The 24,908-nt window shown below is 52.8% G+C and overlaps 12 protein-coding genes across 12 annotated transcripts; 6 read left to right on the forward strand and 6 right to left on the reverse strand.

The window, feature by feature from the left end:
* Nucleotides 1-5: 5 nt before the first annotated feature.
* SEPMUDRAFT_108951 (uncharacterized protein) lies at nucleotides 6-2,472 on the reverse strand (the record flags this gene model as incomplete). Its single annotated transcript, XM_016900755.1, has 2 exons — nucleotides 6-2,132; nucleotides 2,461-2,472. The coding sequence occupies 2 exons, from the start codon at nucleotides 2,470-2,472 to the stop codon at nucleotides 6-8; spliced, it is 2,139 nt and encodes a 712-aa protein (XP_016760285.1).
* A 161-nt stretch (nucleotides 2,473-2,633) lies between these two features.
* Nucleotides 2,634-3,124, reverse strand: SEPMUDRAFT_149912 (uncharacterized protein). The gene has a single exon (XM_016905850.1). It carries the CDS (start codon nucleotides 3,027-3,029, stop codon nucleotides 2,778-2,780), a length of 252 nt encoding a protein of 83 aa, XP_016760286.1. The 5' UTR covers nucleotides 3,030-3,124; the 3' UTR covers nucleotides 2,634-2,777.
* Nucleotides 3,125-3,438: 314 nt separating this feature from the next.
* On the forward strand, nucleotides 3,439-4,359 carry SEPMUDRAFT_149913 (cytochrome b560 subunit of succinate dehydrogenase). The gene is made up of 3 exons (XM_016905851.1): nucleotides 3,439-3,513; nucleotides 3,574-3,649; nucleotides 3,739-4,359. The coding sequence occupies exons 1-3, from the start codon at nucleotides 3,474-3,476 to the stop codon at nucleotides 4,178-4,180; spliced, it is 558 nt and encodes a 185-aa protein (XP_016760287.1). The 5' UTR covers nucleotides 3,439-3,473; the 3' UTR covers nucleotides 4,181-4,359.
* Nucleotides 4,360-4,532: 173 nt separating this feature from the next.
* On the reverse strand, nucleotides 4,533-6,457 carry SEPMUDRAFT_149914 (ribonuclease H-like protein). The gene has a single exon (XM_016905852.1). It carries the CDS (start codon nucleotides 6,414-6,416, stop codon nucleotides 4,908-4,910), a length of 1,509 nt encoding a protein of 502 aa, XP_016760288.1. The 5' UTR covers nucleotides 6,417-6,457; the 3' UTR covers nucleotides 4,533-4,907.
* Nucleotides 6,458-6,676: 219 nt separating this feature from the next.
* On the forward strand, nucleotides 6,677-6,974 carry SEPMUDRAFT_22031 (uncharacterized protein; the record flags this gene model as incomplete). Its single annotated transcript, XM_016908346.1, has 2 exons — nucleotides 6,677-6,759; nucleotides 6,824-6,974. Coding segments are annotated over 2 exons (234 nt in total), but the record flags the coding sequence as incomplete, so codon positions are not given.
* A 782-nt stretch (nucleotides 6,975-7,756) lies between these two features.
* SEPMUDRAFT_108954 (uncharacterized protein) lies at nucleotides 7,757-9,016 on the reverse strand (the record flags this gene model as incomplete). Its single annotated transcript, XM_016900756.1, has 1 exon — nucleotides 7,757-9,016. The coding sequence occupies one exon, from the start codon at nucleotides 9,014-9,016 to the stop codon at nucleotides 7,757-7,759; it is 1,260 nt and encodes a 419-aa protein (XP_016760290.1).
* Nucleotides 9,017-9,203: 187 nt separating this feature from the next.
* Nucleotides 9,204-9,963, forward strand: SEPMUDRAFT_149916 (uncharacterized protein). Its single transcript, XM_016905853.1, has one exon. It carries the CDS (start codon nucleotides 9,572-9,574, stop codon nucleotides 9,899-9,901), a length of 330 nt encoding a protein of 109 aa, XP_016760291.1. The 5' UTR covers nucleotides 9,204-9,571; the 3' UTR covers nucleotides 9,902-9,963.
* A 50-nt stretch (nucleotides 9,964-10,013) lies between these two features.
* Nucleotides 10,014-11,219, reverse strand: SEPMUDRAFT_156998 (uncharacterized protein; the record flags this gene model as incomplete). Its single annotated transcript, XM_016907712.1, has 1 exon — nucleotides 10,014-11,219. The coding sequence occupies one exon, from the start codon at nucleotides 11,217-11,219 to the stop codon at nucleotides 10,056-10,058; it is 1,164 nt and encodes a 387-aa protein (XP_016760292.1). The 3' UTR covers nucleotides 10,014-10,055.
* A 4,583-nt stretch (nucleotides 11,220-15,802) lies between these two features.
* SEPMUDRAFT_142337 (extracellular dioxygenase) lies at nucleotides 15,803-16,939 on the forward strand (the record flags this gene model as incomplete). The annotated part of the gene is made up of 2 exons (XM_016902996.1): nucleotides 15,803-16,848; nucleotides 16,873-16,939. 2 exons carry the CDS (start codon nucleotides 15,803-15,805, stop codon nucleotides 16,937-16,939), a joined length of 1,113 nt encoding a protein of 370 aa, XP_016760293.1.
* Nucleotides 16,940-17,581: 642 nt separating this feature from the next.
* Nucleotides 17,582-21,147, reverse strand: SEPMUDRAFT_156999 (cysteine proteinase). Its single transcript, XM_016907713.1, has 2 exons — nucleotides 20,691-21,147; nucleotides 17,582-20,299 (listed from the first exon to the last, which is right to left on the reverse strand). Exons 1-2 carry the CDS (start codon nucleotides 20,763-20,765, stop codon nucleotides 17,759-17,761), a joined length of 2,616 nt encoding a protein of 871 aa, XP_016760294.1. The 5' UTR covers nucleotides 20,766-21,147; the 3' UTR covers nucleotides 17,582-17,758.
* Nucleotides 21,148-21,551: 404 nt separating this feature from the next.
* SEPMUDRAFT_149918 (50S ribosomal subunit L7) lies at nucleotides 21,552-23,317 on the forward strand. The gene is made up of 3 exons (XM_016905854.1): nucleotides 21,552-21,823; nucleotides 21,885-22,571; nucleotides 22,660-23,317. Exons 1-3 carry the CDS (start codon nucleotides 21,564-21,566, stop codon nucleotides 22,781-22,783), a joined length of 1,071 nt encoding a protein of 356 aa, XP_016760295.1. The 5' UTR covers nucleotides 21,552-21,563; the 3' UTR covers nucleotides 22,784-23,317.
* Nucleotides 23,318-23,498: 181 nt separating this feature from the next.
* Nucleotides 23,499-23,909, forward strand: SEPMUDRAFT_118116 (uncharacterized protein; the record flags this gene model as incomplete). The annotated part of the gene is made up of 1 exon (XM_016901404.1): nucleotides 23,499-23,909. One exon carries the CDS (start codon nucleotides 23,499-23,501, stop codon nucleotides 23,907-23,909), a length of 411 nt encoding a protein of 136 aa, XP_016760296.1.
* Nucleotides 23,910-24,908: the final 999 nt, after the last annotated feature.

Here is a 24,908-nt window from a genome sequence, read left to right on the forward strand (position 1 = left end):
ATTATTCAGATCATGAGTGCAAATGATTGAAGGTCGAATTCGGCATGCTCCTGCAATGCCTCTTTCGGAAACGGCCAGTCTTGATCGCTGAATGCGCTTCGGGCGGATCCCGAGCTCTTGCTCGACACACTCCCGACTTGACTCGCCGGAGCAGTTTTCGTACTGGGAGAGGCGGATCGCTGAGACGGAGTTGCCCTCGTCGTGACAGGACTCAGCGAAGCACCAGGAGTGTACGCCGTGTAGTTACTAGTCTGACTGCTCGCCGAAGACTCGCTCGCGGTCTGGCGCTGTGATGCTTCGGCTCTCGTCTTCAAGCCTTCCAGCCGAACCCACTTCTTGTAGAGTGCTGGGTCATACGAACTTTCTTTCCACGCGACGAAGAACGTGTTGAGAGCAGTCCACGCTCGCGTCACGGCCTTTGTTTTCGATCGGACCAGCAGCAAGGCAGATAAGCACATAGCTGCAGCGTCCCATTCAGCTTGTGGTGTACTGAGCCATGTCCATCGGGACAGACTGGGGTCATCTCGCAGAGTGCGCAGATTCTCAAGCACTATAGCAGATGCTGCAAGAACCTCGTCCATCTCATCTTTGCTCAATTGCGAGACTCCTTGCTCGCCTAAGAGTGTAGACAACTTGAGTCTTGCAACGGTGATTCTGCTCGAAGCAATGGCCAGTCGACATGTAGAGGTTTTGCAATCACAAGTTCGATAGTACTTATCTTCCAGAACTTTCTCCAAATACTCGATCACTGACAGCTTGCCATCGACAGGCAGTATCGGCCAGCCATTCTCCTCCATAAAGTCCTCGGAGAAGAGGATGGTGCGCATGTAGTAGGTAATTTCGAAACGTAACAGGTTGCTGAACATGTCTGGGCTGTGCTGGGTGGCGCTGCGCTTAGGATCAATATCCTGGACGGAATCAAGGTCGGTATCTGGGATCGAGATGGGGAAACGTGAAGTGCACTTTCGCTCGTAGATCAGAGGGTCGCTGTGGTTGAGCTCGGCTATGCGTGCGTCCAGTGTGCATATGTGCCACCACAGTCTTCGTCGATATTCACAGTCCAAGAAAGACAGACCCTGGTTCTCGGGATCTTGGTTGAGTTTGAGCTTCGTAGCCACTCGCACGAGGATTGCCATCAGTGACCAGACATACGTACTTCCCAAGAAACGTTGTCCTGTGATCAAGTAGATGGTGAGAGCCTGCACTGCCGCTATTGTCGGCTCCTTCATGAACTGAGCCTTTGCAAGAGATGCCTCCAATTTGGTTGCGTAGGTGTGAAGCAGGACTTGATTGTTCGCACATGATGTTGCATCTCCCGGCGGGGTCTCCAGGCTAGCAGCAGCGGCAAAGCTTATGGCAAACTTTAAGCTCTCCGCGTCGGCGCTGACATGCTTCGATTCCTCGTCCGTCGACAGAAACAAGTGCTGCACGGCAGGAATATGCACGATTTTGAGCAAAGGATCGACGTTGGATCTGTAGTGCTGCCACATTGCCCACAGTCGTTTTGGCGTCAGGTCTTCCTCCCGGGGAGACTCAGGCCGCTTGCTCGTGTTGAAGGGAAAACTCGCAGTTTCCGGTTTATCCGCCGATGCCTCCTCGAGTTCTGGTATGGTCGGCTCGACAAAGCTGAGTCTGCTCAGACTCATGCTGGACGCGCTTCGGCGATGGGTTTGTCGTGATGTTGGTCGCGAGGTAGACTCGCTATCGCGAGCCCAGGTTGCTGTAGCCTCAGCCTTGGTTTCGACAGCGGCGAGCCTCTCTGCCAGTTTCTGAATCTGCTCTTCCAGCGCCGACACTGTTGAAGCCTCATTGGTGACATCGCTGAAGCGAGTGGGCTCCCGAACAGCAACGATAGCATTTTGGCCCAGTGGAGAAGTCCGGCCATTGTTGCCCGCGAGGATCTTGCGACGCTGCAGTTCCAAGTAGGACTCCATTTGCGGCCCCGAGTGCATGTAGGGAATCAGAATTCGCATGAGCTGGAAGTGGGATGGAAGAATGTTTGTCGCGGCCGTGATCAGCGCGCGGGCACAAATCTGATCCGCCACACTTGGTTTGGCCGAATCGAAGTGCGGACCAGCAGCAGAGTGTTGGCCAAGGAGTGACACGAGCGCATCGCTGGTGATGAGCTCATGCTATGTTCCAGGTATGTAGCAGAGGTCCCCGATGGATTATTAGTATATGACACGCTCGCGAGCGATTATAGTTTACGGAATTAGCAGTTGGCAGTAAGCCAGTCGTGAAAACAGCGTAGCGCGATGGCAGTGCGGCATGGATCTGCTTGCACCGCCGCCGTGCGAGATCAAGTTGATTTGTAGACAGAGTTCGGGGGCCCTGGGATCGCTCGTTTGAAGGGTCTTAATGTGGCTGCGATATAGAGCTGGGCGCGCTGCATATGCCAACGTTCGGAGAGCTATCAAATTAATAATCTTCACGGCAGTATTGCAGTCAGCCACCTGCTACCGTTGCAGACATTTTCCATTGACAATACCTGGATAGTGCTCAACAAAGATGCTGCGGTGGTGTTTGTACTGGTAGTGGTGGTATGAGACCGCAGCTAGAGACAGCCTACCGTAAGTACCTACCTATGAAACAGTATAAGCAGTAGTGGCAGTGCTGGTTCCCAAGTATTCCTCCCTCACCACTAGAAGAACATGATGGCTATTCTACTATCCGCTCATAGTGCTGCGCTGCCGTTGCTTGCGCCCGAAACATTGACATGCCTCATCTGCAGGTGCACTGCAAGTTGCCGACCGTTACACCTAGTCGTCAGACACGACCTATATCCTCAATAGTCGATTGCGGACACCCTGCAGCATCATAGCCATCGACTGGTGCTGTAAAGAACAGCGCGCACCGGACATGCGTGGCATCGCGGCTGAAAAAGAAGAGCCCAAATACCATGACATGAAGCTGTGAAATGAAATCGAAATTTCCCTGCCCAACACCATCCGAGACAAAGCAACGCCATCAATCGGTCTTGCAAGCCATTGCCTCTCCTCTCTCTGCCGAAGTCCCCCGTTGGGAGACATGATTACGGTGGCATTGGTCTATGCAATGTGCTATGTGTGGCCCTGAGATGAAACTTCCAAAGACACTGGTACAAGTTCGTGGGAAGCGATTAACGCTACGGGCAGTTGGTCTCGAAATCTGTACGCACTCGATAGAATGGCATAACGCCATCCCGTGAGTGCTCACCGCGCCTTCAACGTGAGATCCAGACGATGATGGAAGATTTCTTGATGGAAAAAAAGAAGAAGAAGAGAAGAAAGGGAGAGAAAGCAAAGCAGAAATTCGGATGCAAGGTGCGTTCGGGAATAAGCGGCGGCCGAGGGTGAGGGCCGTCCAATCAGCGCGTTGCCGCATGGATGACCTCGACACCACTTACTCCATCTTGCTCCGACATCACTCACTGGCACGCTTTCGCAGTGACAGCAACATCCCCAGACAGACCGACAGACACACAGATCACCATCATGCTGGCCCAGAGAATCGCACAAAACTCGCTGCGGCGATGTAAGTCCTCTGCCAGGCGTATGAGGGGGAGGAGGAGCTTCACACTCACACAAACCACAGTGGCCGCACAGCCCAATGCCCTCCGCTTCGCAACTCCCGCAACAGTCGCCATGGGCCTTCACACCAGCCAGAAGAGGTGAGAGAAAGAGATAGAGATATCGCAATCCTTCTTCTCTTCCCATTCCGTATCTCTACCCCACTAACAAGAAACCATCCGATGCATAGACTCGTCGCAGCCGCCCCCGTCTCTCCCGCCCAAGCCAACGACCAAATCCTCGCCAAACAACGACTCAACCGCCCCGTGGCGCCTCACCTCGCCATCTACAAACCCCAAATCACCTGGTATCTCTCCGGCCTCAACCGCATCACCGGTGTAGCCGTCTCAGGAGCCTTCTACCTCTACGGAGTCCTCTACCTCGTCGCTCCATCTCTCGGCTGGCACGTCGAGAGCGCAGTCCTCGCAGCTTCATTCGCGGCGTGGCCGGTGCTGTTGCAGGTTGCGACGAAGTTTACATTGGCGTGGCCGTTTATGTTTCACAGTTTTAATGGATTGAGACATTTGACTTGGGATACGGCGAGTATGATTACGAATGAGAAGGTGAAGCAGACGGGTTGGGCGGTCTTGGGTGTGAGCACTTTGGCGAGTTTGGCTGTGGCCTTTTTGTAAGAAGGGGTCGGAAGAATACGGGAAGATTTTCAAGAATGGGGAAGAAAGAGCTTCTGAAGATGTACAAAGAACGTATAAATACAGGAAATCTTTTGTTTTAAAGATGAGAATGCCCGTGACGAACAAGCCACTCCACGCACCATGTCCATCTTGCATTCATATGTGTAGCAAACAACCCATAGAGTTGACCATACATGTAGCATTCATGACGATCGTCGAAATGCCTGTGACGTGTATCCCCACTTACATATCTAACCATGATCGGGGAAGCTGAGTCGAGAGACCGGAAGAGACACGAAAAAAATATCATCAAGAAAGCAAAGCATCCGTTCATCAGTCCGACGTACGTTGGCGCATCGTTGATTATGGTCTACTGTTCGATATATATACCCAAATTTTGAACAATCAGTATGAAAGACTCCTCCAACTCCACGCTGGTAACGCAACTCTCCCCCCTTCATATCCTCGTAGAGCGTACTGATCTGGAATGTGCACTTCGACGGGCACTACGCTGCACTGGCAAACGCGGCTCTGTGCCCAACAGTCCCGATATAAAGGCCCTCTTGCGCCGTTGTCGAGGCTTTGCCGGCCGCGCTTCAGGCTTCATGTTTCCAATATAGGCCACTGGACGTTCGCATTCCATTCGTGCCTGATGCCTTGCCTCATCATTTCGGTTGATTTCATGCTGAGGTTTCTCCTTGGCCCTACTGGTCTGCTGCTGCCCGTGCTATCGGCCGATACCCGTGAATGCATTCCCCAGCCCATGTGTATAGGAGTATTGCTGTTGTCCAGGCGTCTGCTGCGAGTTGAGCCCCGCATGACTTGTGGTGGGCGTGGAAGGATTGCCGCTCGGAGTGAAAGTCGGTGCACTGCCACCCAGCCCCGTCAAGCCACTGCTGCCATTTGTCTGCTGTGCAGGTGTGCCTTGTGCAGCGTAGAAATCATCTCGAAATGACTGCGATGCAGGAGCAGGCACACCATGCAGACCATAGATCTGATCTGCGAGGTCTTCGGCAAGCTCTCCTCCGAATATTTTGGAGCGCAATGACCAGAACACGGAACCTGTGAGCCAGGCATCGCTACCTGCTGTGTGAGCGATTCCTACCCGTACGCACCCAAGTTCATCGGCAAGGTCGTTGAGTCCCGACTTGGAGCCTAGATGATCGACAACCTGCTGGCCAGGCTCGGAGAGTTGGCCACGTGCGCGTAGCTTCTGTGCATGCCTTAGGAGGAACTTAATGTCCCAAAGCTTGGGGAAGAAGATTTTGACAAGATCGAAAAAGTCGGTCTGTTCGTGTGGAAGAGCATCGTTGGACAGCAGCTTGATCAGGTAGCCAAAGTCGTAGCCCGAGTGAAAGGACAGCCAATGCACATCTTCGTTAAAGCATAACCCCGAAGTCGTAAGGAGAGCGCCAAAGGTTTCATGGTCGATGCCCTGCGTAGCGTGGAGAGCGAAGTTGACGCCTGCTGATTGGAGCAAAGCAATGGACGACTCGGCATACATGTCCTCATCCAGATTGAAGGAGAAGTTGAAGACCCAGGTACAAGGAATGTTCTGATTTGCAAGCGGATGGTTGTACCCCTGGAACTTGCCAGTCTGCTGTGACAGACCTGGATCCTGCTGCGGTGGTAGTTGTCCATCTGCAGTGTAGAGCGTGATGCCAATCTGTATGGGCTTCAAGATATCCACGTTGCACCGAAGAGTTTGGTAATGGTATTCAGCTTTACTACCAGCAAAGTTGCCAATGGGCCTCGCCACTATGCCCGGAAATTCAGCGTCCATTGCGACGTAAGGATATTTCTGAACCAGCTGCCGAAGCATGTGCATTTCAGTGTCCAGATTGTGCCTCCAGACTTCACGTATCCGTGCCGCCTGTCCAGTCTTCGGTAGTCCCATCCCTTCCACTTGACTGCCTTCCTGCATCGCCGCGCCTCTTGCAAATCCAGCTTGTGCAGCTGCCGAGCCTAGGCCTTGCCCAGGTCCTCCTAGAATACTTCCATTGAAAGTGGACGTCCCGGCTGCAGCGCTGAATGCCGATGCACCCAGTCCGCCATATGCAGCGCCCGGATTGAAGGGTGATATGCCGCCATTGAGTGCACTGTTGCCGAAAGACTGATAGTTGGGGATGTGTGCCGATTGTGATTGTGACTGGTAATGCGCGTGTTGTTGGTTCAGATTGACGAATGGGTTGGACGGCTGCGACATATGCATTCTGGTGCCGACTGCGGGAGGCATGATGGTCTTAGTTGTGCTGTCGGTAACGTGAAAGTGGTTGTCGAGCTCAATCTGCTCCGCGTATTCGACTTGGTCAATTGGGAAGTGAGCTCGTCGCACGCGACTGCCAGTGCGGGTCCTCCCGTCGACAGCTCTTGTCGGGACAGCGTCCTGGACAGCGACAGCGACTTCAATCCCCGCTGACAACCGCCATTGCCCGCCATACACACGTCCATACCACTCCCACACGACCGAGCTCGCACAAACAAGCAAGCATGGCTCCCAAACCCTCCCTTACCGGCTTCGATCCTGCTAAATTTGCTGCTGCCGCCGGACAACCGAAGAATGACCCATGGGCACGAGCGTACGTCGACGCCAGCACGTCTACATGGCGTACACCCAGACAATCCTCACTGACACGTCTATAGTGAAGCCTGGAGATATACCGGACCTTTCACACGCTGGAACCGCTTCAAGGGATCCTTTCCCGGTCTCGGCATTGCTTCTGTAGCTTTCGCCGGCTACCTGGTATACGAGCAGATGTTCATGCAGACGTCACATGGACATGGAGAGGGCCACGGAGAGGGACATCACTAGGGGAGAGAAGAGCGGGAGATGGAGAGAGAAGAGAGATCTTGATATGTACAGTGCTACGCTACAGCGCTGCATGGGAATGGCGTTCATGGAGTGGGAGATTTATCAGTACAGGCAGAGGGAAAGAGCGGGAGAGGGAGAGACGCATTGGTCCTGAGGAAGAGCAGCCTATGCTGGAATGCGAATGGATCGCAACTGCCAGAGCGGAAAGCACATCTTCAATCAGCAAATGACCATAGGTCTGAGTAAAGACAATGCAGCCCGTCCGGGATCAGTATACAAAACATTCGGCTGAATGAGGCAGAAAGAGAACCATGTGATTCACAGAAGGATATACTACTGACATGGCATAGCTGTTCGTAAGGGCAGCACAGCACTAATAGCAGAAACCCGAACATCGAGGCTGTGCGAAGAAAAAGAAGTCCTCTCATACAAAGTAAGCGCGTGATGCCCACAGGCTCGCTCCCATCAAGTTTTCATCCACGAGAGACTTTTCGTGCCCATGAAAGCACATTGCGATAGCTACACGAACAGATATGTCTTCGATGCCAGAGGTCTGGTCAACAATGAGTAAGAAGCAGTCCAGTTTTCAGTCAGTAAGTATGAGACAACTTGGGAACATAGTAGATACCACGCACTCTTGAAAGGCCCGTGTTTGTTGCCCTGAAGCTTGAGAGAGATATATAGAAAAAAAAACATGGCCGCAAAACATCATTGATCATAACAGTCATTAGGTACCTGTACCTGTCCCCCACCCTCCGCTCTCATCAGCGATCCCTTCCACCAATTTCCCCCAAATGCGCCCCCGAGCCCAAAGGTAAACCCAAACGATTCGCCAACGCCGCCGAACCAATCTTCACTTCCCTATTGCGATTCTGATAATGATAATTTCCATCCCGACTCCTCGTACTGACGTGCACTTGCGCCGTCGGCCACCACGCATTTCCCGGCGTATAAAACGTCTGTTCATCCAACACGCCTCTCCTCTGGCTGCGATTTGCCCACCGCTCGCTGTCCTTGCCGCACGATGGAGGAGGAGTAGGAAGAGGAGGAAGAGGAGGAGGAGGGCGTTGTTGGGAGATTTTCTCTTCCGCGATTTCGGGAGAGTGTTGTTGGAATTCTAAAACGGCTTGATCGAAGAGTTGTTCAATGGGGGATTTTTCGGGATGACGATGATGATGATGTTGTTGTTGGATCCCCAACAGGATTTGGGCTTTGTTGCTGTTCAGACTATGTTGTCGTGAAAGCATTTTGCGATGTTTGGAGTACCGGTCCGAGTCGCCTTCGGGTCGTCGACGCCGGATGCTGGCGGCGCGACGGCGAAGGGCATCCGATGCTTTGTGGAAGTCGGGGTTGATCTCTTCATTTCGGTTCGCTTTTTGTGGCGCTGGACGACCGGCTGGTGGACGGCCGACTTTGAGAGGCAGTGGTTTCTGATTCTCTGGTGTGCCTGCAAGTTGTCGTTTGATGTCATCCGCGGGCTTCCACTGCACATTGTCATTGGGGTGCACTGGCCGAGTGGCGTGCTCCAGCTGGTTTAATGCTTGTTGGCGCTCGTTATTCACGCTGCGCATGTCTGGTGTGATCGGAGTCTTGTTGTTTGGCGATAGCGATGCGTCGCATGGCTGCAGATCCAGAGTCGGTGGCCGAACATGGGTAGTTTTTCTTTTTGTATGAGTCGACGCTGTTTTTCTTGTTCGCCTTTGGGTCTTTTTATTCGTTTCGCCTTCTATCGAGTTCGACATTTCGGTCAAGAGGTCAGGCATATGCACAGCACTATCCGCCGGGGAAGCCTCTTGTAGCGACGGCTTTGGACTTGGTGGAAGCGGAAAGTGGAATACCATGTTGTCCACTTGAATTGGTTGGAATTGGATGTCGAATGGGAGACATTTTCCATGTGTTTTCATCAATCCAATATCAATCAATGGCGCAGTATTTGGCAGCGACTGCGTCCGGGATGAGAAGGCAGCTCGTGTGTACCATTTTGCTTGTATAGTGTCTTCGCTCTGCCGATGGATACTGTTCATGTCGGATGCGAGGCGTTGCTGTCAAGGAACTGTACAGGTTTGAAAAAGCACGGGAACTGTGACTCTATCCTTTGCTCATTGGCTCGGAGACTTGTGCACTGGGACAATGATTCAAAGCAGATGAAACTTGTGAAATCGCAGCGTTGCTGCCGGGCAGGCTGTTATAGATGGAAGAGCAGGTTCTGGTCTGTTGTCAACTTGTCTAGGGTATGTCTAGGTTCTCTTCAGTCCTTCCGCGCTGTTCAAAATGAGATGTTGGCATCGAGCTGTAGGCATAGCCCTGTCAATGGTTGTTATTTCGGACATCAGTGGTCCAAGGATCCTTGCTCGCAAGGGTCTGACACAACTTTGATCAGCATATACGGCACTGAGCGCCGAGCGGGTATGAAGTCAGCATGAGTTTGTTATTCGTAGTACAGTTGAGAGTACCCAACTTCAGGGAGGCCGCGTGATCATCTTGTTCGCTGGTTCCAACTGTAGGGTACCCTAAATCGCGAGAGGCTTTAGGCCAGCAACTTGCACATAGACCACCACTATTGGCAATCGCATCATGCAATGCCTGGACACGCATTCGTCGAAAACCAAGGAACGCTGTGGTACCCTTGGCATGGAGGCAAGGAACCAAGAAAGGAGACCGATCATCCTGCTGAAGCAGCCGATGTGAAGATCAACAACACAGTGATCATACCAAGACTGCGGCTGCAGCGACATCCCTCCTCCATCACTACTGCGGGACATGCGAGGAAACTTCGCCTCCACACGTCTTCATATGACCTGTCGTCGCTGTCGACTCGACCGTCGCGCCCAAATGTAGAAGAGTTGGAGCGAGGAAACCTCCATGGCTACTGCGTCGCTGATGCCTGCAGAATGCCAATACTATGGTAACATAGCGTGAGCTTGGCTACTGTATTGCAAGCAAACCTCAGCGTGGAACCAGTGCTGATCTGCTGCACCAGTGAGTGCTTCATGCGGCAGCATGCGAGTCTATGACAGTCCCCAAGGATGTCCGAACTTCCAAAGCTTCAGAACCTCATTTACGCTATGATGATGATGCTGATCCGGGAGTAATGTGAGAAGCAGGCGTTGCAGCTTCTGCAACGCGTTTCCGAGCCCATGTGAGGTACGAATTCCACTCATCACCGACCTCACTTGCCACCTTCTCCGTCAAACGCTGACCGAGTCCCTCTAGAGCCCACAGAACTTTGTCAATCTTATGGAGTGCGACGCCGTAGTGTCCAAGAATCACGACTGCCAGAGGATCACGATGTCGTAGCAGTGCAGTATAACTTGGCTGAGCCATGATAGGCCAACTTACCACAACACTCAGAGGCCGATTTCGATACACTTCAGGCGATATGATGGTGGCTATCGCGTATATGCTTCGGCGATAGGTCTCGCGCCGTGCCTCGCGATCCAATCCGGCCTTGGAGTGGCCGCCGTCCTCGCACACTCGATCCACACACTCCAAGAGTCCCTCTAGTGCAACTCGCATACTAGGATCAATGCCCTCCAGGTCTGTTCTAGGTGGCTCAAGCTTATCCAGCACGGCGGCCATCGGACCAGCTTCGAGCCAGGGTAAGGCTTCCACTGCCACGACGGCAGCGCCAGTCAGGGCATCAAATGCATCCACTACTCTAGCGATCAGTGGGGGCGCGTCGTGGGCATCGTCGCTGAGCATGCCGAAACAGATAATGGCAATGATCACAGAGAAAGCGAATAATGCATGACAGTTCTGGTCGTTGATGGATTGGAGCAGAGGTATGTACAGCTTCAGTGCGTGCTGCTGGTGATAGCGTGCGAGGTTCATCAGAGGCTCTCTACAATCTGCGACGGCCTTCTGTCGACGATGGAGGGTCGCCAGAGCCAGCAGGCCATGAAGCAAGAACGGGTACTGAAATGCGAGACTCGGCACGGTAATCTGCCAAATGAAGGCATGCTCTCGTTGGTCGGATATGGTCGCGTACACTGTCGATGTGTAGTGGTGCAACAACTCCATATCGCGGAGGGGAAAGACTCGCTGTCCATCGGGAGAGTCCGAGGACAGAGAAGTAGCCAGAGCCAGGAGCTGGTTGGGATAGAGGCACTCTCTATTGCCGCGGGTGCAGTTCCGACAGATGGGCTTCTCCTCGTCGCACCGGACCTTTCGTGTTTTGCATGTCGCGCACCCATGGCGCGTCTTGGTATGTGGCCTTCTGGTTGGCATGGTTGTCGGCGTGCCCTGCCTGGTTGAAACTGGACGGTACCTGGTATCAGGGACAGGTAAGGTAAGGTTAGGTTAGGTCGGGTACCTTATTAGGTAGGCAGAATAGCAGATATGATCAGGCATGAAGGTAGCTGGCCATGAAATTGAATATCGCGCACACCTCCGATATCCCATTGGGGCGAGCCGTTTACCTCCCGAAGGCCATAGCGAGCGTTCAACTTGGTATGTGCTCAATTGAGGATGTGGTCAGACTTGTCATTTCGTCGTGTTTGGTCCCCGCGAGACGGCCTGCCTGGTCTTGTCATCACCCGCTCCCGCCGCCGCCGCCACCACAAGCGCTAGTTCCAGGAAACTGGATTCACGAACGGGAAGCTGGAAGCATACATCTATGCACTCCCTACCTTACTTATAGGAGGTACGACAACACCGCGATACCTGTCATTCGCGCTCCCAAAATCCCCTCTGCCCTGATGCATCTCCTCCAACATTTGATTATACTGTAGAGGCCTATTGGGTCTGCCAAGATACCTCCGACCTGCTCCCAAAGTAATCAACCTATTTCGATCAAGCTTCTGCAACCCTGCGGTCTCCTCAAGGCTGAATACCATCAATCGATGCCTGAAGGGGCGGAAGCGTTGCAAACTCGGTATGAACCCAACATCTCGAGTACAGGGTTGAGTGTGCTCCTTGGATCCTCATCTCTCCTGCCTTCTGGAAGGTATACACGGTATTTACAATACTGTTCTCTAGCCCCTCAACCTTGGGCGACGTCACTCCGATATTGTGTGCACTCACACCACTCTTGCCATCACCTGTATGTAATGGACATATTTGTCCTGTCTCGCATCCTCAGCTGCAACGACCAAAGCATGAGCTTGGACCATATTATCTAACCAACAGCCTGTCTTGCTCCATGTATTCTGTCTATTTCCAATATAGATATATCTCACTAGGATGTTGACCACGACACGTATCCGGCCCTACTACTGCATCAAGGATGGTATTCAGGAGTTCGGAGACAACCTCACAGCACAGGAGAGACCTCTCTGGCCACCGCCAATGATAAGAAGTTTGATTGCCTTCACTTCTTTGGGCATCATCGGTAAGGAAGACGACATCGCAGTCAAGTCCTGATCTCGCAGTGCAAGCAGCGGAGACTGAGATAGCAGGGTGCATACCATAGGTAGGCGTCACCAACGCAATATGAATATGGATGGAGTGTCGCTTTCTGACGTGAGCAGTGGGCGACGCTTCCTTGCACATACGAGCTGCCCGATCACATTTTGATTATTCCTTCTTGTTGATTCAGGAGTTCAGAATGTGTACAGTCCCCTGAGGGGCCCTGACTAAGGAGTCGAAATCTTCTTGCTGAGGTAACGAGAACAGACAGGATGAGGTAGGTACAAATACAATACATCCAGTCTGTAATGCCTTGATGATGATTGCTGGGATTCATTTCGGAGCGCAGCGGATAGAAAAAGGGAGAGACCTTGCGGCTCTCGGCATGCGGCGTCATCCCGCCCGCAGGGAACGCCGCCCGGCTTGGCGAGTCAAAGCACACATGCCCGTATCCCCGACGACAACGAAGTCCGTCTCCTGTCTCCTGTTCAACCCTTTACACTACCTTACTACCACTCTATCACTCCATTCTTGGACACCCACCTTCCGCATTCAAACTACCCCTGATTAAAGTCAATGAGTCAAAACCTGCCTCCCACTGTTATGCTTGGGCATCCAGAGACTTACTCCCCGGCTCTGTGAACCTCGCCTTCGTCATTTGATCATTTCAAGCGCATCAGCTGGCTTTGAAAGAAGGAAACGATGCCCTTGCATACAGGCACCAAACTTCGTTTACAAGTCATGTCCGCAGCCTGGCCGTACCATCGTCGTTCGCTTTATGGATCGGGCTCTGCTTCCCTCCTGGGGTTTCCTACCAAAGAGCTTGTGAAGATCGGAAGGACGGCGCTTTGCGCGCCCCCGTGAAGCTCGCATCGGCAGAGTACTTCCCTGATCTTCACTTGTTGTTGAACGAACATGTTTGTGACCACCAACTTGCTTGAGCAAGAAATTGAGAGCAGGACCGGCTCCCTCGACTTTCGCAAAAGAACCAACCTGCCAACGACAACGGGAACCTGCATCAGGTTCTAGCTGATCTAGGTCAGTGTGGAGAAATCATTGAAGTGTTGGTCAAGCCCGCGCTCGTGAATATTGCCACCTCGAGGTGGTCCTGTCCGAAGCACATGGGCTATGTAAAGTGTGACAAAGAATGGGTCCGACTGCTTTTAGGAGATGGATTTACACGATTCTACACTACCTGACTCATACAAAGTTTGCAGATACGTATACCGTCTGTTCCGGGCATACATAGTTCTGGATCGCTACGCAATCCCAAGAGAGAGATAGAGGAGAACGGAGGATAAAACACGCAATCCGAGCCTTACCTTGTGACGCAATACACAGCGCGAGCTATCGCGAGATACCGGCTAATGGCTCGTGTCTAAATGTTGACGGCTCGCCGCCAATTGCCATAGTCGCTCGGAGTCGTATGGATCGCGCCGAATCCAAGCATTCCTCCATGGTGCGGCGAGAACTACATCTAGCGTCGATCCACCCGCTCCACAAGGCATGGTTTCTCGGTGAAACTAACAGACTACAGGCAATGCAGTCAGTCTACGCGCGCACTAACGAGCATTGCTTACATCGAATGCGTACCATTGGCTGGCCTTATCCTTTCCGGTGTCGTCAGTCCTCCGGGCGGCAGAAAGCGGTACAGGTACCTCCTAGTTTCGCTGTCCATTGTCTACCGGCTAAGTTCTGCAGTCTTGCTTGCACTTCAACTTCAATCTATGCCGCGGATACTGCACCCTAGAGACCAGAAGAGGCGAGAGCCACTGAGTAACTAACAGCACTTGATTGGTGCATACACTTGTAAGTTCTCACTACTGAAGCCCTATCGATAGCCTACTACGGCTGGACACGGTATACAGCTGAATAAGTATCTTGGCACGGCTCCCATCACACCTATCAAGCCCGCCCGGCTCTTACGACGTCCCCCATGTCAAAGAAAACTGTGGCTTTGTACAGCACAGCTACAGCAGTAACCATCCAAGCTGTATAGAAGCCAACCGCTTCCAAGAAGGTTGTTGCAGCCGCCTACCTCACCTCAAAATTCCTCAAAATTCGAGAAAGAAACCCCCTGTCTATCGCGTTTCCGAAACGCGGTACGCATGGCCGGATCGGATCGGACTCCGAGATCACTAGTAACCTGGGTATCAGCTAAGGTAAGACACCACCTACCACCTAGTAGGTACAATTTACATGTATCTGCCTCGCTCGCCTTGTCGCGCTCGTGCGTCCATTGATACCTACCTAGGTATGGAGAACATGTGTTTCCACTCCCCGGTCAACTTGGTAGTTCCGGCGTAGTATAGTCTGAAGGGACCCAAGCCAAGCCAAGCAAAAACAACGTTACCTAACCTTGGTTGGGGAGACAAAGTGTCTGACTAGGTATGTATGCACCTTTATGCCTACCTTATCGACAAGGTACCTTAGGTAGCAAAAGGCCAGGTAGGTAGATCTAATCTTCTATGGATCTGATATAGAGCAAGAGCTTTCATAGAGGTAGGCACTCCTAACGGACATTACCTACTACATGTAGGTAGGTACACTCGGTATCCATAGTAGGTATCATTGATATAAGGTAGTGACGGCATACCAAGAAAAAAGAAGCTTCTATCTTCTCAAACTTCGGGGAAATCCGCATACAGAAGAAGAAGCAGAAGAACATTCTAGCGCCAGGAGAGGGGAAAATAAGGGCAATGGTAGGTACCTACCTTACCTTAAGGTACATCAGGTACATCAGGTAGGTACTTCCGAATTCCGCTTTCCTGTAAGCAGCAGGCAATGGCACAGGTATCGCGCAACCAACCAGACGTTACATGTGGTTAGCAAAGCCGCCCTCGGATCTTTCGTCCGCTCTACCATTTACCTACTAAGGGATAGGTACTATACCCAGGTTTCAAGAAACCGGCCCGTAGCGACCCCGAAGATGAAGAGTAGCCGAGCGAGCGTGCGAAAGCACACAAACGCAGACAGCAAACACAAGAAAATCGGTCTCCGCCCAGCTCCACGTTTCTCTCCGTTGTGTTGTTGTTGGTCATTTCATCACACCCGTTGAACGGCCAATCCGCCCGAACCTAATGGTCATTGGTGACCCGCCCTGGACTGGACTGGACTCTCTTCGCGTCTAGCTCCTATCTGGTGACTGCACCTTCCTGCTCGGGACATACGGAATTCCGGGGAAATACCGTCCAGAAGGATATGGCACCGAATGCCCATTGGCATGGTCCATCTATCGCGTGTGTCAACACCGCAAGTGCAGATCCACAATGATGCTGACCACCAGCGCAAAGCGTGGTCAGCGCGTGCTTCAGCAATGTATCGCTATCTCGGCATGAAAACTTGCGTAACTTCTTCCCGTCGGGCCTTTGGGAAGATATATAAGTACCGTCAATCGAACAATTGAAAAAAAAGTCTCCAGACTCACCCCTTCCACTACCACCTCCACCACAAATCTCTTCGCCATGGCGCCAATCACTTCACTGCTGATGGGAGGTCTCCTCGCCGTCCAAACCGCTCTCGCTCATCCCGGCCACTCTGTCGCAGAAGAAGCTCTGGAGCGTCGCGAGTGGCTTCAAAACGCCAAACCAAGATCCGTGCAAGCCTGTGCCAGCGATCTTGCTCGTCGTGGCCAGCAAGAGCGAGCACTCGCTCGTCGGGCTGAGCTTGCTCAACACGTTCGTGCCAAGCGTGGTCTGAAGACTCTCGAGCGCCGAACGTTCAGAGACTACAACATCTCTCATGAGTCCCCTCTGGACGTGACCCTCGGGTCTGACGAGAGGCTTCTTTTCGCCGACAACTCGAGCTGCCTCCTCCAGCCAGAGGCAACCCAAGGTCCATACTACATCGATGGCGAGATCATTCGTAGCGACATGTCCGAAGACGAGCCTGGCGTGCCTCTGTTCCTCGACATTCAGCTTATTGACACCTCGAGCTGCGACCCTGTCCCAGCCGTCTTCGTGGACATCTGGCACTGCAACGCTACTGGTGTTTACTCTGGAGTTGTCAACCCAAGCAATGGCAACCCCAATGATCTCTCCAACGTCAACGCGACGTTCGGTCGCGCCGTGCAACAGACAGACATCAACGGCGTGGTGCAATTCGAGACCATCTTCCCCGGCCATTACGTTGGACGTGCTATCCACATGCATGTCTTGACCCACAACACCGAGTCCAGCATCATTCGAACCAACAGCACTCTTCTCAGCGGAAACTTCACCGCTCAAAGCTCGCACGTGGGACAGATCTTCTTCGACCAAAGCCTCATCGCTCAAGTCGAGGCTACCGCTCCTTACAACACCAACCAACAGGAACTGCTTCCAAACGAGCAGGATGGCATTTTGTACGCAGAGGCGCTGGGCTCAGATCCTTTCATGCACTATGTGCTTCTTGGAGATGACATTACCGATGGTGTTCTGGCGTGGATCAGCTTGGGAATCGACCCTTCTGCGGACGTGTCCATGCCATCAGCCGGCTCCTGGACCAAGAACGGTGGCGATACCAATGAGGAGTTCAACTATGATGGCCCCCCAAGCGGCCCCATCAGCTCCGTGGGTATCCCAGGCAACCCACAGGCGACTGATATCTCGCAGCTTCCTTGATTGGTCTTGAGAGGAGTTGAAATTGGCGATGCAGTCGTTAGAAGAAGGGTGAGCTCAATGCTCGATGGATCTTGAGGTAGAAACTGGCGCTGCAGTCGTCAGAAAGGTCTGAGTACGAGAATGCGATATGTAAGCTATTAAAGCAGTCGTTTCTGTATCAATAAGTTTAGTGCATCACATCCTTCATACCATCTTTCTGTGCACGTGGAGTGTGGAGCTACCTACAGTACATTACAGTTACCTACACCCGCAGCATGCGCTTAATCATGCATAGAACCGGACTAGGTACATGTACCTACATGTACCTTGCCTCCCGCCTTCCCAAACACAGCAGGCAAGGCACCTCGCCATTCTGCGCCCTCGGCGTCGAGAACAGGTATAGAACTACATCAACTACCGTATAGAACTATAAAACCACAGCACTATAGCACGGGAACTCACCAACCAATGGCGCGGGATCCGACGCACATCGACCGACGATCGCTGCAAGGCCTTCCTACCGAGCTGAGGCTCGCAATTTATCAGTGGCTGTTCCGGACGCTGGTGGTGGAAGTGAAGCGTGGACCAGAGAGACATGTTGCAGTCTGAACACATCTATTACTGTCCACGTAAGGTACCTAAGGTACCTAACCTTACCTCTCCATTGACATTATCATCAGACGCTCTTCTTGTGTACAATCGTCTATCGGCATCAGACCATGACCCAAGGTAACCATGGCGTGTATTCCCAATCGAAGCAGTAAAATACTGCAATAGCATCCCAAAAAACGCCTCGCTAATCAAAAATGTCCCAATTGTCGTTTCATTATGCAGGTATGCTCACATTACAACACAATCCCGATCTTCCGCGGCTTTTTTCCTCTTCAAAGCCTTGATCGCCTGCTTTTCCTTCTTCGTCAAAACATCTGAATGACTATGCATGTGATGAGAATGATGATGATGACGACGATGTGCGGGCTTGACCCCATCGGCACTCTCCCCAGAGTCGGGTCGGTGGAGTTGTACGCTCGTCCGGGCGGTAGGTGTATCCAGATCTGCAGACTGCCTGTCTGCAGAGAGTACCTCGGTCACTTTCGTCGTGAATGGTGCCTCCTCTGCACTGGTCGGTGCCGTCATGTCAGATTTGCTCATCTTTTGCGTCAACCTAGTCATATTCAGGTTGAGGCTGAAGCGACTGCCATTGCCCATGGAAGTGATGCCAGGCCCAGTGCTGGTCGGTCGGCTTTTCGGTGTGCCATCTTTGGAGAGCCTACCTGCTCGTCGAGAACTGGTGATCTTGCTGGCAACAGCCAAGAAGCTCGTCCGCTCCGCCGGCGCCTGCTCGTCAGCAGGAGTAGTCGGAACCGAGCCTGAGGGTTCAGTGTGGATGCTACCACCTGAAGTACTGCCAGTGAGGCTGCCGTCGTCAATGGTAACGCTTTTTCGCGATTCATCCGCTTGCAAACTGGAGCGGCCCCTCGGTCCATCAAGGATGCCACTCGCATCGAGACTATTCCGTTGCGTCCCTGGAGCCCAGTCCAATATTTCCGATGTGACACGCGCGGTATCATCTAGGGCTTGTGATGGAATTCGCTCAAGAGGGTTCTCTGAGCCGCATGCAGAGTTAATGTATGGCTTCTCCTCTGGCGTCATGACGTCTGATGCAGATCTACTGATGGCTTCTGCATACGAAGGTAGGTCATAAAGAGCGTCGCCATCGTCTCCTATCGGCTGCACTTGGTAAAAGAGCAGATATGGCGTTTCCCGTCTCAACGCTTCCTGGATGTTGACATAGGTTACCCGCGAAGCAGCAAGATCGTCAAATCTCATCCACGGATCCTCGATCTCTTCGCTGTCTGACGTGCTATCTCGTGGGTCGGCAGAGTCGCTCTCTGGTCTCGCGTTTGTTGCTGTGCCACGGCAAAGGGAGACGTAGTGGCCGGAGTTTACGGAGGTCCCACGATGGCATACCACTGATTGCAGAATCAATCGGAAGTTCCCGACCAGAGGCCCATCCTCTTGCATATTCTCATCGCTGACAAAATTTGGCACAGCAATCTCGAGAGGAATGTCGATGAATGTATCTCGCCTCGTCGCTTGTCCATCATTCTGTATCGAATAACGCTTGAGACATATTCCGAGCACTGGACGTTTTCTCGCAAAGTGGGCTGCGACTTGGGCGTCCGAAGTGGGCATGTGGTCAGTGTACCACGGCAGAAGCTTGAAGAACTGCCAGGCAGGCATCAAAACTTCAGTCTTTGAGGTCATTTTTCGTTCCGTCTCACTGCCAGCCTGGAGCACCTCCTTTTCCGGGTCGACGCCGATCAGCTCAATCTTGCGCTGGCTGAAGATACTGTTTCCACGCTTGCGTCCCATGCTCGGTCGCATTCGTTCGAAAGGATCCTTGCTGTGGTGCGTTGAAGCAATGGGACTTTCCAGGATGGGGGTCTGCACCAGCGGCGTCCCTGTTATGCTCGACGTAACCTCGGCAACCTCTACATGGACGCCAGAGTCCTTTTCCGAATTGACGGGTTCTTCTTGCCCTGGATCTGCATCTGACTTGAGCGTGTTGCGCCGCCGGTTTTCGAGGTGTCTCATGACTTCGACCCGATTGTTGAAATAGTGCTCCAGACAGTCTTCGAGCGTAATGTCGTTGCCCTCTACAGATGGACAATCGGGGATTGCTATCTCCAGCAGTCGTTCATTGACAAACTTGTGATCGTCCTGAGGTTCCTCTTTGCCGGTATGGTACAAGTCCATTTTCAGGGTCAATAAGGGCAGCTCTAGCTGTCCGGTGATGAAGGTGAATGCCTCGGAGGGATCTTGCTGCTTCATGTACGCTGCCTCGTGCCAGCCACAGTCGGCCAGAGATTCCTGGATGTGCCGCGTCAGGTCTGTCGTGATGAGTCGCCCTGTGCGGAGCATGTTGACCCACAAACGCAGCAGGCCCGCCAGCCTCCTTCGGGGGGCATCTTCAAAGTTGTTATACAGCATGGCTTCGAAGCTATCGAGACGCGCAAACATGGCGAAGAGCAGAGCATCCAGATAACAGGTCACATTGTTGCGATTAATGGCTCCCAGCAGTTGCGTAGAGGGCACGTATGGGCGCACGATGCCCTCGTAGGTCTCTTGCAGCAGCATCAGCAGGCGGAAGGCGTCTTCCCCGTCGCCGCGGTGTTGTGTTGTCCGGAGAGCATAGCGAACATTCCCGTCGGTCATGGTATCGATGCCATGGGTGCGGAATCTTTCGAGCATGCCCGCGATGCGCCTCTCCTCCTCCTTGTCAGGCTTGACCTTGGGGTCGTCATATATGGACCACAGGTCACCGAAATGAGGGGGACGGGTCGCGCGTTTCGAGGACGAGGCGGTGACATCTCGAATCTAGGAGCACATGGTTAGCGGGGTGGTATGAAGGCGTATTGCAGCAATGACTCGGAACAGGAATGACTGCAACATGTTTGGCCCGCCTACGAAGCCTGACACCACTGAACAACATTGAGCCGAAGCTCTTGGTGGACGAGCCGCTGATGCTGTCGCGTCGTCTCTTGCTGCGTCTGGCGGTAGCGGCCAGGTCCATGAACAGTGGGAGCGCCTCCGTATCGAGGCCCATGGTCAGGTGTGGTGCAGGTGCGGCGGCCATGGCTACTGGACATGTGTATTCATGCAGCAGAAATGGGAATGCAGTAGGCTCAGAAGAGGCCGAGGCATGGCAGAATAAGGTAGCAGAGAAGCAGAGTAGCAGAGTAGCAGAATAGGTGATTCAAGGACATACTTTCGTAGGGCTGTGCGAGTTGCGCCGGGTGTCTTTCCGTTTTCGAGTGGAGAGGAAGCGCTTGAAATCGCTCATGCTGTGCTCGGGGCCTCGACGAAGGCGCCTGCTCCATCGACGACCTTTTGGCGAGCGGTGTCGTTAATATGCAGTAAGGTGGTAGTCAGGTAGGTAAGGTAAGTCTGGTAAGAAAGCCAAGTGGTAGGAGGTATCCAGGGGTCCAGATGCAGTATACCTACACTAGGTGGTGACTGAGTGTTGAGTGCAGGGAGGGAGGGAGCCAGGTGCCAGGTGGTACCTCCAAGGTACATGTAATACTAATAGTGACCCGACGGGAGCTGAGTCCGCGGTGGTCGTGGTCGAGGGCGTTGGTGGGGTTGGGGATTCGGGGAACCAGGCGGCTCTGGCTGGACCAGGATGGGGTGAGTGGGGAGTGCCCAGTGGTTCAGCCAAGTGAAATATTAAGTAAGGGATTGATTAAGGTTATTGCTTCCCAGCCCTGTACGAAGAGGGCGGAAGTCTGAAGATGTGTGAGAGAGAAAAGAGAAAAAAGGAGGATCGAAGGAGGGGAGGGGAGCACAGCAGCGGTCTACCTAAAAGTACATGTTACTGAGACTAGGAGGTATACCTATATCTACCAGAACTGAGGTACCGCCAGCGCGTGTCTCGCTCGCTCGCCGTGGGTGGTAGGGTACCTCTACGCTCTAGCTGATTCTGGAGAAGTGAAAGCCATGTGTGTGCCTGAACATGGGGCGGGTTGCTGCCTTACTCCGGCTCGCACCGGCACCAGCGAGTACGAGGCGGCCAAAGTATCACTTCCAGCTGGTAGAGACGAAAGTGTCCGCCAGAGGCTGGTTGGCAGCGCAGACCACAACAATGGCTTTGCAGGAGGTCACCACATCATTCCTGCGCCGACTGCGCCTGGCAGAGAAGCCATTGCACAGCGTCTGGACGGCGCAATGTCAACGATACGCGTCGAGCGATGCCACCACCACCACCACCACTGGTCAGGAGGTCAGCGAGCTCGAAGCCACCGAGTTCCACGCGACTCCATCAGATGCTGCAGAGAAGAGGCTCTCCGAATACAGCCCGCTAGAGCGCTCACGAAGGCGAAGAGCGCAATTGCCAGCGAGCAGGTGCGCCTACCATTCATGACAATGTGTACAAGTGGACCAGATAGCTCACAAGTCGCTGCAGATATCAGTTCCGCCCTCCAAAGTACTTTCGCGGTCCTCTCCACCCTCACCAACCCCCCAAGGGCTCCGATCCTGCCTCGCGCGAATATGTTCCCGGCCCCTTCTCTCTTCCGCGCCTGGAGCAGACCTACCACGACACCTTGAAACCTGACCTTATGACCCTCTCATATACCCATTACCCCCCGGGCACCGAGCCTCACAAAAAGGGTGCCCGCCTGCGAGAATGGACGGGCGACTCGCCGTACTACAAAAACAGACCGCTCCGAGGTCCTCGTGGTGGTGATACTCTGAAACTCCTCCGCAAACCCATCACATTCCGCAATGTGCCCAAGCTGGAGCGCGTCACCGTTCACACCTTCGTGAAAGAAGCTGCTGAAGACAGCGCATACTTGCATGTCGCGGGCATGGTCTTGCAAGCCATCACCAATGTGCGAGCGACGTCGCATGACATTAAAGCATCGGTGGCTGGCTTTGGCATCCGGCAAGGACAGTTTCTGAGTGTGACTTGTGATCTGCGAGGAGAAGACATGTATCATTTCATCAGCAAAGTCGTCGATGTCGTGATGCCCAAGATCAAGGACTGGCCAGGTGTGAAGGGAAGCACCGGAGACAGCAGCGGTAACTTGGCTTTTGGTCTCGAGCCCGACCAAGTTGCGCTCTTCCCCGAGATTGAGGTCAATTATGATGCGTGAGTCACCGCCCTTCTTCCTACGTACATGCATTGTTCTTTCTCATCTTCGTGACTCCGTCATGTTCCCATACTGACGCCACTGCAGTTACCCTCCCAAGATGATTCCCGGCATTCACGTTATTGTTCACACTTCTGCCACCAACGACCAGGATGCACGGATGCTGCTGAGCTCCGTTGGCATCCCATTCTTCGGCAAGCTCATCAATTGATCATTTTTTCAGCATTGCACCTCGCAGTGGATCACGCCACCGCCTGCGGACTTGGCGCTTCCTGACCGGCTGCAGCTACAGCGAGCGTCACGAGTTGGACAATTGAACGTCCCACGAGTTTGTGGGAGCTGTAACGATGTTGCATACCATACCTTGCTGGTTGCAGGTACCTGTATGGGGCAGGCCGCGCATTGACGAGTCAGGCGAGAGAGTGCATCCCACGAAGTCCCTCGCCGGTCCCAGACCGCTTCTCCACCACCATAAAGTCAAGGAGCCACCCGATTGCGAGTGTGAAGATTGACCTGCATTATCTGGTCTCTCATTGGACCTGAATTGCTGGCATTGCTCGGAGTATTCGCGGACGTCGGATTCTGATCGCCTTTCGCGCGAACCAAGGTGGGCAATGTGGTGGGTGGTGGTATGCAACATGCAACAAGGATTCGATCAGGCCGCATGATCAAGATTAGATGGCATAAGAAGTAGTGACAACAGCTCTCCCTGTAGGAGGTAGGAGGTGACATATAAACAGCTTTCACTCTTCTCTCCTTGTCTCCTTTTTCAATCATCAATCATCATTCATCTTCATCACTCAACTGGCATCCGTAACCTCGAACGAGATCCACAAAAAGTCCCATCTCTTCGCGATTACCCCGCCATCTTCATCCCACGTGCACTTTATTAACGTTATTAACGGCAACTCGACACGGACTCAACCATGGCCACATACGAGCTCACGGTCCATCAGCTCTTACAACGACTGGCTATGGATCACGAGACCGTGACGACGAGGCGGTCATCAGCATCCCACTGGAAGACCCAGCCACCACCACCACCACCACCACAGCCACCTCTTCGCAAAGACAGTATGGATCCACTTTCCCAAGACATCGACAACAACCTCCAGCACAACCACAACCACAACCACAACCCCAAAAACGACAGCATACGCTCCGCAGCAAATCACACATCAGTGACATCTCCCAGTCCATCATCCGATTGGAGCGCATGCGAAACGGATTTTACTACATATCGAACCCGTGATGTGTTGTTGCCTTCATCACGGCAAGATGTTGTTGACGTTGATGCTGTTGTTACTGCATGTGCGAGGACGAAGAATTGTCGATGAGATGAGTGGGTGGATTTTTGGGGTGGGAGGAAGTTGTGAATCACTCACTACTTTACTCTACTCTACCCGCTCCACTCTCCTCCATCATCATCATCATCATCATCATCATGGGTCGTCACGCGGGGAAATACGGTGTCATGATACCTCAGCTCTACCTAGGTAAGGTAGGTACATACTTTACCTTCTACGGGGTCCGGAGCTGGTTGGTTGGCCAGCTACGATCCTTAAGTACCTAGTATCTGACACTTCCCATAAGTGGGTGTTGTCACGACGTAAATGGATAGGCATTTTTACGGGGAGGACAAAGAGCCGAGCCGATTCAGAGCAGGTAGCTGTTGTTGAAGACGAAGGTACAGGTAAATCGGAATGGATCCTCCTCTCGTCGCAAAGCGCAGACAAACCCAACCCAACCCCAGCTCTTGATGCGCGTTGTCCCTGTTCTCTTCCCCATGGCGAATCAAAGAATGAGGTGGGAGAATACACGACATACACAACGCGCCAATGTATCCATGTCGACAAGATGGAGAAGAACAAGAAGAAGAGGTGGGTACATATGAGATCAATCAGTTCTGCTGCTTCTATATCTATCCTCTACTCTCAAGGAATTGGGAAAAAAGGAAGAGGAAGAGGAAGAGGAAGAGGGAGGAAAACACGTACACTAATAGACACAAATGACAATACTTACCTACTACCGAATTGGCTTGAAAGATCTACACATACTGTAGCTATAAGAAGAATTGAGTTGGTTGGACGATATATACCTACGTCGAATACTACAAACCTACCTGACTATTACAAGGGGGTGTGTGTGTGTGTGTGTGTGTGTGTGTGTGAGAGAGAGAGAGAGAGAGAGAGAGAGAGAGAGAGAGAGAGAGAGAGAGAGAGAGAGAGAGAGAGAGAGAGAGAGAGAGAGAGAGAGAGAGAGAGAGAGAGAGAGAGAGAGAGAGAGAGAGAGAGAGAGAGAGAGAGAGAGAGAGAGAGAGAGAGAGAGAGAGAGAG

This window comes from Sphaerulina musiva (genome assembly GCF_000320565.1).
Source record: "Sphaerulina musiva SO2202 unplaced genomic scaffold SEPMUscaffold_6, whole genome shotgun sequence".
NCBI classification, from domain to species: Eukaryota; Fungi; Ascomycota; class Dothideomycetes; order Mycosphaerellales; family Mycosphaerellaceae; genus Sphaerulina; species Sphaerulina musiva.